The following is a 10,941-nucleotide window of genomic DNA, read 5'->3' on the forward strand; positions in this document are numbered from 1 at the left end:
CTCCTCACCCCTCAACTTAACTATTGCAATAACCTGAATGGTTCTCCCTGCATACTGCTTCTCTCCTCTCTAACCCATATTCCACAGCTGCCCAGTCCCTATTTCCAAAGTACACTTTGGACCATATCCCACTCCTGTTCAAGAAGGTGCAGCGGCTCTCTCTCCCGCTTAGAATTGAATACAAACCCTTTTGTTTGGTGTTTAAAGCCAATCTTTTCCAGCTGACCATTTTGTACTCTTACCATTGAGTGATACTGGTCAATTTGCCATCCATCAAATCAGACATTTTCTCTCCCTTTTTTTGTTTGTGTAGGGCTGGGATGCATTTCTTCCTTTGTCTGGTATACAGCAGGTACTTCCTAGATACTTGACTGAAATTGCTCTGCTTATTTAAGGAATACCTCTGATTAGGGAGAACAAGCGGAAGGCCCATACCAAGATAGCTAGGATAACACTTGCTGCTCAGACTTTATCCCAGATAGAATCTTCCTTCTTTCATTGCTGTTTAAATATCTTATATCAGTCAGACAGACAGTAAACATTTATTAAGCACCGACTGTGTGGCAAACATTGAGTTGAGTGCTAGGGATACAAAGAAGGGCAAAAGACAGATCCTGTTTTCGAGGAGCTTGAATTCTAAAGGAGAGGGGAACAACGTGCAAACAATTCTGTACAAGGAAGTCACTGACAGGATAAATTGGAGATTATCCACAGAGGAAAGACTGGAATTTAGGGAGGTCAGAAAAGGATTTTGGGGGGGAAAGTGAGATTTTCGCCTGAAGGAAGCTGGGGAAGCCAGGAGGCCCAGATGAGGAGGGAGAGCATCCCAAGCAGGGGAGACAGCAAGGGAAAGTGCCCAGAGCTGGGAGCTTGCTGTTGGCTTGTTTTCCAGTTGTGCCCGACTTGTCGCGACCCCATTCGGGGTTTTCTTGGCAGAGATACTGGAGCGGTTTGACATCTTCTTCCTCAGCCCATTTGACAATGGAAGAAACTGAGGCAGACTAGAAGTGACATGCCTAGGGTCATACAGCTAGTAAACATCAGAGATCAAATTAGGGCTCAGGAATATGCGTCCCCTTGACTCCAGGGCCAGTGCTGTGCCCTATGGTGCCCCCTGGCGCCCAGAGTGGGGAGATGGAGTCTGCAGGCAGCTGTGGACGCTGCCCGGCCCTTCTCTCCATTCTCTGGGTATCTCAGGATGCTCCCGGGCTGGACTACTCTGCTGCCATCTGTTGGATCTTGGCTGCTATGCAGCCTTTATTCCCTCCACCCCACCTCCCACCTGGGCTGAGGAGGAGGGTAGAGTGGGTTCTTTTAGCATTTGGGCTCTAGGGCTTTCTCATTCTTTTGTGATTTAAACTCCAGGCTTCCCTAGCACTTCCAGAGCTCTCAAGTCTTTCACAGTCCTCTGATTCTCCTTGAATTCAGCTCAATTTCCATTTTCTGCAGGCATCCTTCCCCTCCTTCCAAAACCCTTGACTTACCTCTAGCATCTCAATTTATCCTGTGTATATATATACCTCTTGCTGTTAGAGTAGCATCTCTGTGCATTCTAGCTAAAATATTGGAGTCCCTGCACATCATAGCTATTTAAGTGCTGCGAATGGAAACATGGGAAATACAAAATACTTCAGAAAGAGAGCAAAAATCATTGTAATCCTTCAGTTCTCAGCTCCTTCCAAGTGATGTCAGCCAGAAGCGCCAAACACGAGGCCCACTGGTTAAGGCCACACTCCCCGGTGCAGCAAACTGGATTAAAACGTAGCTGGGAAATATTAACAAAGCAACTAAAAATTCAAAAATAATTTACTTGTTAAAACTGGCCCTAAGCGCTATACCACTCAGACTCCCAAAAAACTATTTTAATGACCTAGAAAAAATAACAACAAAGTTCATATGGAAAAACAAAAGGTCAAGAATTTCAAGGGAATTAATGAAAAAAAAATCAAATGAAGGTGGCTTAGCTGTACCAGATCTAAAACTATATTATAGAACAGCAGTTACCAAAACCATTTGGTATTGGCTAAGGAATAGATTAGTTGATCAGTGGAATAGGTTAGGTTCAAGGGATAAAACAGTCAACAAATATAGCAACATAGACCCCAGCTTTTGGGATAAGAACTTACTGTTTGATAAAAATTGCTGGGAAAATTGGAAACTAATATGGCAGAAAGTAGGCATTGATCCAAGCTTAACACCGTACACCAAGATAAGGTCAAAATGGGTTCATGACCTAGGCATAAAGAATGAAATTATTAATAAATTAGAGGAACATAGGATAGTTTGCCTCTCAGACCTGTGGAACGGGAAGGACTTTATGACCAAAGAAGAACTAGAGATCATTACTGATCACAAAATAGAAAATTTCGATTATACCAAACTGAAAAGTTTTTGTACAAACAAAACTAATGCAGACAAGATTAGAAGGGAAGCAATAAACTGGGAAAACATTTTTACAGTCAAAGGTTCTGATAAAGGCCTCATTTCCAAAATATAGAGAGAATTAACTCTAATTTATAAAAAATCAAGCCATTCTCCAATTGAAAAATGGTCAAAGGATATGAACAGACAATTCTCAGATGAAGAAATTGAAACTATTTCTAGTCATATGAAAAGATGCTCCAAGTCATTATTAATCAGAGAAATGCAAATTAAGACAACTCTAAGATACCACTACACACCTGTCAGATTGGCTAAGATGACAGGAAAAAATAATGATGATTGTTGGAGGGGATGCGGGAAAACTGGGACATTGATGCATTGTTGGTGGAGTTGTGAACGAATCCAACCATTCTGGAGAGTAGTTTGGAACTATGCTCAAAAAGTTATCAAACTGTGCATACCCTTTGATCCAGCAGTGTTACTACTGGGATTATATCCCAAAGAGATTATAAAGAAGGGAAAGGGACCTGTATGTGCACGAATGTTTGTGGCAGCCCTTTTTGTAGTGGCTAGAAACTGGAAACTGAATGGATGTCCATCAGTTGGAGAATGGCTGAATAAATTGTGGTATATGAATATTATGGAATATTACTGTTCTGTAAGAAATGACCAACAGGATGATTTCAGAAAGGCCTGGAGAGACTTACACGAACTGATGCTGAGTGAAATGAGCAGGACCAGGAGATCATTATATACTTCAACAACAATACTAGATGATGACCAGTTCTGATGGATCAGGCCATCCTCAGCAACGAGATCAACCAAATCATTTCTAATGGAGCAGTAATGAACTGAACTAGCTATGCCCAGAAAAAGAACTCTGGGAGATGACTAAAAACCATTACATTGAATTCCCCAATCCCTATATTTATGCACACCTGCATTTTTGATTTCCTTCACAAGCTAATTGTACAATATTTCAGAGTCTGATTCTTTTTCTACAGCAAAATAACAGTTTGGTCAGGTATACTTATTGTGTATCTAATTTATATTTTAATGTATTTAACATCTACTGGTCATCCTGCCATCTAGGGGAGGGGGTGGGGGGGTAAGAGGTGAAAAATTGGAACAAGAGGTTTGGCAATTGTTAATGCTGTAAAGTTACCCATGTATATATCCTGTAAATAAAAGGCTATTAAATAAAAAAAAAAGAAAAAAAGAAAAGAAATAAAACTGGCTCCAAGAGGCCCGGAAGGATCTTTACGTGGGGACCAGCAGGCGCAGCGTCTATCGCAAGTTCCTTGAGGGCAAGGACCGCCTCGGCTTCCTTGTACTCCGGGCCCTTTGCTCAGGAATTGGATGCGAGGCAGCTGTATGATCCCGACTCTTGGGAAAATCTGTAGAAATGCTCTCTGATCCACTGCCGGACCTACCGCTCCCTGAGCTCGCTCAGCCTAACGTCCCAGTTACTGCGCAAAAATTCCTTTTCTCCAGCGACCGGGGCCCCCGGCGAGAGCCAGGCTAAGCGGAGCCGGCCGCGCTGGTGACGTGGCTGCAAACAGGGAAGCTTCTGCAGCCCAGGCGGGACAAGAGTTGGGGGAACCCCACAGCCTCGCCAAGTACTGGCGGCCGGCCCCCGTCAGAGCCGAAGCTCCCTGCAGGCCCGAGGCCCGCCGCTCGCCTCCGAGGCCGGCCCCCGTCAGAGCCGAAGCTCCCTGCAGGCCCGAGGCCCGCCGCTCGCCTCCGAGGCCGGCTCCCGGGAAGCGGCTGAGGAGTCGCCCGCACCTGGGGCCCAGAGGCAGCATCTTTTTCTCTTAGTTACGCAAAGGGATGTGGGGGGAGGGGCGCAGCACGTCAGCTCTGGAGCCACTTTCGCCAACACCCTCTGGGTGACCCCGGGGCTCAGGGAGGGAGCATGCGCACCATCTACTGGTCCCTTGCTTCCCCGGGTTAAGGGCCCCAGGCGAGAAAGGAGGGAACGAGCATGCGCACAATGGGCGTCCTCTCCGCTCACCCCCCCCTTAGGAGGCAGGGGAGGGGAGGAGCCAGGAGTCATGAGCATGCGCTGCGAAGTCAGTGATGCCGACCCCGCCCCGCCCCCCAAGCGCCCGCACAACACTGAGCATGTGCATTCCCTCCGCCCCACCCCTCCGTCTGGCGATTGCCATTTGGCGGGAAGGGAAGACGTCGCAGAGCTAAAGACAAACACAGCCGTGAGGCCATGGCGGGACGGCGCGGTGCCCTCATCGTGCTGGAAGGCATGGATCGCGCCGGGAAGAGTACCCAGTGCCGGAAGCTCGTGACGACGCTGCTAGAGTCGGGACACCGCGCAGAACTTCTCCGATTCCCGGGTAGGGGGCAGAGCCGGGCCTGGGGAGAGGCGGGGCGGGAGACGCCGCGCCTGCGTAGGAGGCGGAAATGAGAGGGAGGAGGCGCGGAGCCACGCCCACCAGGGCCGTGATTGGCCCGAGGTCTTCACCACGTGGGGGAGAGGGAGCCTTGAGTGACAGCTTCCGCGGGGTCAGTTGGCAGTAGTAATTAATGGCTCCTGCCTTGGGCTTGTTGGGAGGCGCATTTAGGGCGGAGAAGGGAAGGGAGCCAAGGCGCTGTGCGGGCCGCCCCATGGCGGCCGTCCCCGGGCTCTGCCTCCGCGGCCCTCAGAAAACCTGGGGCGCAGACCCCTCCCCCAAGAGAACCAGCTCCCAGAGAGCGGCCCCAAAGAGAACACTCCTGCGCTCCCGGGGGCGGGGGCGCCCTCCCAGAAAGCAAGCTCCCGGGGTCATCGCCCCTAGAGATCAAGCCCCCGCAGCCCCGCGCCCTGAGGAAATCGGGCGCCTCCGGCCCGGGGGGCTCTCCTCGGGCTGCCTCCGACAGCGGCGGAAGCGGGCCCAGGAAGGTGCCGGCCCCCGCAGAGGATGCTGGGTCCCGCAGAGGACTCTGGGTCCCGGCGCTTTCTCCCCCCGCCCCCCGCCTCTGTAGGAGGGCCGCCCTCCGTTTCCCCGCAGCCCCCCGCCCCGCACGGGTTTCTCCCCCCGTTCAGATTTCGGTCCCTCACATTCCCCGTGGGTTTGTCCCTTCCCGGCGGGCGCCGTTGTGGGAACGGGACGACAGCGGAGCGGAACGAGCCGCGTCCCCACCCGCGCGTCCGGGAGGGGAGGCGCCCCTGCAGGGCCGCGCCGGCGTACGAGGGGCCGCTCCGTCCCGCAGGGCTCCGGGAGGCGCGGCAGAGCCGCCGCCGGGGGTCCCGCGGGACCCTCCCCTCCCGCCCCTGGGAGGCCGAGTCCGGCCGGCTGAGTGACGCCGGGGATCCCCTCGGGCCTCGCTCCTTTCCGAACGGGAGCTGCCGGACTGGGCCCGCTGGCTTTCGGTGCCGAGCGTCGCGCTGGGCCCCGCCCTTGTCCTAGCGGGCGCGCCGGGAGCGGGACCTTCCCCCCTTCCCGCCCCCTCTCGGAGCAGCCGCATTCGGGACGTTTGGCCGGAATTCAGTCTGCGGTCAGAGGAAGGCCCCGCTCTGTGCGAGTGTGATTAGTGCGCGCACGTTTCGGGGCCATTAGTCGGGTTCGCACTGAGCAGGAGCATCAGTTACAGCCCCTCCCAAGCAAAAGTCTCTCAGAACAGCCTTCCTAGGCTTCTCCTTGGGCCATGAACGTCCCGGGCCTGACGGAGCCCTGAGTGTGGCGGGTTTCGGAGGCAGCGCCGGGAGAGCCTCGCCCTGCTGAGGGATCTGGAGTCAGCCGGGGGCGGGGGGAGGAGGGGGGGCCTGTACCTATGCGGCCGTCCGCGCCTGGCCCGCTCTCCGCGTGTCCGACTCCCCGCTGCCCCCTCCCGCCTGCCCCACCGGCCCCCCTGGCCGGGAAACCTGGCGCTGCCCGGGACCTTCCTCTCCTCCAGCTTCAGCATTCGGACGCGCGGGTCCTACCCTGCAGGCAGCTCTGCGCTCGGGGGCTCCCGCAAAGGGGCGGCTTCCTGCGCCCACCTGTCGAGAGCTTTTGTGGGAGCGTTCGGTGCCTCTGGAGCCGAGTCTCCGAGTCAGACCTGAACGCCCTCCCTTGTGGTGCACAGGCTCTCCCAAACCTCTGGTTTCCCCTCCCTGCCGCGGGCCGCCCCCTTAGTCCAGGCCGGAAAGAAGGAAAATCCCCACAAAACTGATCCACGTTATTGCACAATCTGACTTTGCAGACCAAGAAGCTGCAGGAGGGGTCTTCCCCCATCTCTCCGGCGGGGCCGGGCCTGGCTGTTAAAAATGGTAGATCCTTATTTGTCCCCTTCCTTTTGTGCCAGGTACCGCCTTTGTTGTTTTGTGGAGTGTGTGTGTGTCTGTGGAGTGTGTGAGTGTAGTGTGTGAGTGTGTGTCCACGTGGAGGGGAAGATGCTGGGAGGGAGCCCAGAGCTCGTGTTGCTTTTCAGCGCCTCGATGCTCGCCGGGCACTCAGGACGGACCGCTCACGGAGAGGACGCTCCCTGGCCTGACCGCCGACGGCTCGGCCGCATTTCCCCGTCTCCCACGGTCTGGTGGCGGCTCCCAAGGCTGGTACCGTCGGAGCAGGGCCTGTCGGGGCAGAGCCCGTCCGGCGGCCCGGCCCTGGCTGAGCTCCCTCCTCCCCGATTCTCTTCCTGGCAGAGAGATCCACAGAAATCGGCAAGCTGCTGAGCGCCTACCTGGAGAAGAAGAGCAACATGGAGGACCACACGGTGCATCTCCTCTTCTCCGCAAACCGCTGGGAGCAGGTGTAAGGCCCAGGGCCCTTCTCCCCCTCCCCCCGGTGTTGGGCTGGACTGGTGGGCCCTGTTTGGGCCGCAGCTTCAGGAGAGCTCGTGTCCTCTTCTGCACATTCGTCTGGATCCGGGCCTTCCAAAGGCCTCGGTTCTGGGCCGGGGCCTGGGCCGACTGGACGCGGCAGCCCCTCCCCCCAAGATTCGTCCATCATCCCCTGCGGGGTCCCCTCCTCTGGGCATCCGCGCGGACATTTGCCATAGAAAGTGAGCCCTCTCTTCCTCCTTTGTCGTCTAGACCGCTGATCAAGGAGAAGTTAAGCCAAGGAGTCACCCTCGTGGTAGACAGGTACGCCTTCTCCGGCGTGGCCTTCACCAGCGCCAAGGAGGTGAGTGCCCCGGCGGGGGGCATCGAGGCGCAGCCGCACCCCGGCTGGGGGGCATTGAGACATAACCCCCCCCCAACCCCCCCAACCCCAAAGTCGGAGGGACCGGCCTGGGGCCGGAAGCTGGGCTGGGCAGGCCGGGAGCTTCCAGAGGACTGCCTGGGATGGGGCCCCAGGCCTGAGACCGGGCCCAGAGGGGACAGTCAAAGTACTTATGGGTGAGAAGCTCAGGGAGGAAAAATGGGAAGGAGGAAAACACCCAAGTAATTGTAGCTCAGGATGGGAATGGGACAAATTGCCTGTAAAACGGAATGGATACTGATTAAAAATCTGATTTCAGTAATATGTTGCCTTTAGGAAACATGATGAAGATGAGAGATGTGATAAAATAAAGGGCAGGAGTGGAATTTAATATGTTAAAAAAAAACAAAAAAAACGGGTAGTAATCATCTCAGGCAAAGAGAAAGATTTAATCCAAAGTGAAAAAAATAAAGCTCCTTCCTACACCACGTGTCAGCAATCCTATGCAGTATTATTTTAGGTCATTTAAAATATACCTACCAAAACACACTGGAACTATGTGAACAGAAACGTTAAACACATTATTTTTAAGATGTCAGTTTTACCTAATTAATCTTTTCAAAGTCAGTCAATTAAATTACTAAAAACTCATTTACTGAGTTAGAAAAATCCTAAATTCATTTGGAAGAACAAAAGGACAGGAACTTGAAAGTAACCAGAGAAAAGAGATGTAAAGGAAGTAGGTTCAAATGAGGTGATTCAAGGGATTTCCAAGACTTGGGATGGAGAGAGCCATCTGCCTCCAAAGAGAGGAGATAGAAGGTGGATCACAGCAGAGCATTTTCACCTTTTTTGGTTTGCTTTTTTTTTCTTTCTCATTTTTCCCCTTTTGTTCCGGGTTTTGGCTGCCAAACAACCAGATAGTAGGAGGATAAGCCTGGAATGGCTGAATGGCAGCCCTCTTCAAAGAATTAGGGCTCAAGGGGTACCTGTCTGTTTGATAAAGGTTCTATTGGTCACAAAAAATGTGACTTTTTCCCAAGAAGTGTCCCTCCCTGGCTTCTCTTTTGGATTAAAAGGCCTAGGCCCTGGGTCTGTGGGGATTTCTAGGTTTTCCCTTTCTCGCCAGAACTTTTCGCTCAACTGGTGCAAGCAGCCCGATGTGGGGCTCCCGAAGCCGGACCTGATCCTCTTCCTCCAGCTGAGCTCCCAGGAAGCCGCCAAACGGGGCGACTTTGGCACCGAGCGCTACGAAAACAACGCCTTCCAGGAGAAAGCCTTGCAGTGCTTCTACCAGCTAATGAAAGACGATTCCTTGAACTGGAAGGTGAGCAGGGGACAGAGAGTCAGTCGCCCTCCTGTCGGAGCAGCCGCTTTCCCCTCCTTCCCCTCAGGCTGCGGCTTCCCTGCTCTCAGGGGGGAACCCGGCCATCCTGTCCGTGAGTGCACCCGCTTCTTGGCTTTAACAAAACAAGAAGCCCTCCCCTCAACCCCAACCAGCCCACCCTGCTCCTGTTACAGCCGACACTTAATGGGAACCTCCTCGGCCTGTGTCCTCCCCTCCCCACCCCCTTCTGTCTGGCTGCCAACCACCCACCTTGGGGTTCACAGGGGGCTGGCGGCTTCTAATTGTGGACTCCCGTGCCTTTCTCAGCCTCCTCACAGCCTTCTGTCCCACCGTCCTTCTCGTCGTTGTCCCGAGTGGGGGCCCCCAGGCGTCAATGCTCGGTGATCTCGTTAGGTCCTGTGGGTTCCATCCTCTCCATGCGTAGGACCCCCGAGACTTTCTGTCAAGCCCTGACCCCTCTCCTAGATTCCACTCCCCACCTTGAAAATGCCGTCTATCATGTGAATGTGTAAACTATAGACTCTCATATTTGCATATGAAGAATGCAAAGGGGAGCAATATTCCCTCTCCTGGTTCCTTCTGGGACCTTGTGGCCCGGGGGCGGGCTGTGGTTCGGCCTTTCGCCCCGAGGCCTGAGAGCACTGGGGCTGGGGAGGGCAGGGCCATGTTAGTCTCCTCCCACTCAGGAGGTATTTCTTGTGCCAGAGCATGATGGACTGGGGAGCCCCGACTCAGTGAGTTACTCTGGCTCCTTTCCCGGGGCGTTCCCTCCCAACCCCTGCTCTGGACCGTCCTTTTGGGAAAATCTAACCCCATTTCTTCTTTGCTCCTTCACATCCTGGCCGGGAATCAGACCATCAATGCTTCCCAAAGCATAGAAGACTTACATAAAGAGATTTACTCCCTCGCTGAAGAGACGATCCAGATGGTCCAAGAGACCCCCATGGGCGAGTTGTGGAAATAGAGCCGGCTGCCGTCCCTCTGCCCTGCAGGGAGCGGGAGAGCGCTCGGCCCAGCCTGGAAGGAAATGGTGTCTGGGAGGCGGAAAGGGACCAAGGCTCTGGGGGCTGTGGCCGCCTCGGGAAACCAGAATCACCTTTCAGGCCAGTGGATGGGAAGGAGGTTTTTGCAGAGCCAGGAGAGTAATTTCACATTTCATCCCCGTTCTAGGACTAGAGAAATGCATTCTCCTTTCTTTTTAACCCTGTAGTTTCCTTTTTCAGCTTGTTTTTAAATGGAATTATAGAAATATCAGCGAAATAAATGAATTATTTGATGTGTTTGTTTATTTTTTAGGATTGATACTAAATGTGAATAATCCTGAATCATCTGGGCTGACTTCAGCCCCAGTGTTAACCTGAAATGTGGTGGTGTCTTAACTTTCCATTCTGATGTCCTCATTTAAAATACATCCTTAGGGGATGAATGGAAACAACAGGAAGACCTGCAAATAATTCTTTTCCGTAAAAATGTATGATCAGTTGGGAAAATAGCTTAATGTGTTCTGCCCCTTTGTCAAAATGAGGAACCTTAAACCCTAAATTTGGCTGAGAATGAGAAGCACCTGAATGCTGCTATTCGGTAGGGTCGGTTACGACCCCTGTCTCCATTGGGAATGCGCCAGCAGGGCCAGATTTCTTAAATAGACTGAAAAGTGACTTGAAACATGTTGTCCACACGAGGGAAGAGAGCAGCCTGCAGGACTCTTGGGAACAGCGGGAGAGCCGGCCTTGGCCAAGTGACGTTAGGTCACCTCTGTACCCCTTGGCTTCTGTATCTGAAAAGTGAGGAGAAAGCCTGGGATCCACGGCTCAGGGCAGTCGTTAGGATTCAAGAAATGTTTATTATTGGGGATGGACATCTTCATGCTAGGCTGGAAACCTGTCAAAGGTTAAATGTCAAGGTCAAGGGTTATTTCTTCACAATTCTCTCTACAGGGTCAGAGAAAAGAGAAATAGAGTTGGCAAGCAGGAGAGATGACGTGACTGGCATTCAGTAGGAAGCCCCTGCTCTCCCCACTAGCCAAACGTTGCAGTGATTGCACATTCAACTGGCAGTTAGGGGTACAGAATTCCAAACATCAGGCAGCTT

General features: G+C 53.0%; 1 protein-coding gene across 1 annotated transcript; it reads left to right on the forward strand.

The window, feature by feature from the left end:
• Positions 1-4,505: 4,505 nt before the first annotated feature.
• On the forward strand, positions 4,506-10,126 carry DTYMK (deoxythymidylate kinase). The gene is made up of 5 exons (XM_003766411.4): positions 4,506-4,733; positions 7,004-7,112; positions 7,394-7,484; positions 8,632-8,829; positions 9,704-10,126. Exons 1-5 carry the CDS (start codon positions 4,604-4,606, stop codon positions 9,812-9,814), a joined length of 639 nt encoding a protein of 212 aa, XP_003766459.1. The 5' UTR covers positions 4,506-4,603; the 3' UTR covers positions 9,815-10,126.
• The last annotated feature ends 815 nt before the right edge of the window (positions 10,127-10,941 follow it).

The sequence above is a fragment of the Sarcophilus harrisii genome, chromosome 3 (genome assembly GCF_902635505.1).
Source record: "Sarcophilus harrisii chromosome 3, mSarHar1.11, whole genome shotgun sequence".
Lineage (NCBI taxonomy): Eukaryota > Metazoa > Chordata > Mammalia > Dasyuromorphia > Dasyuridae > Sarcophilus > Sarcophilus harrisii.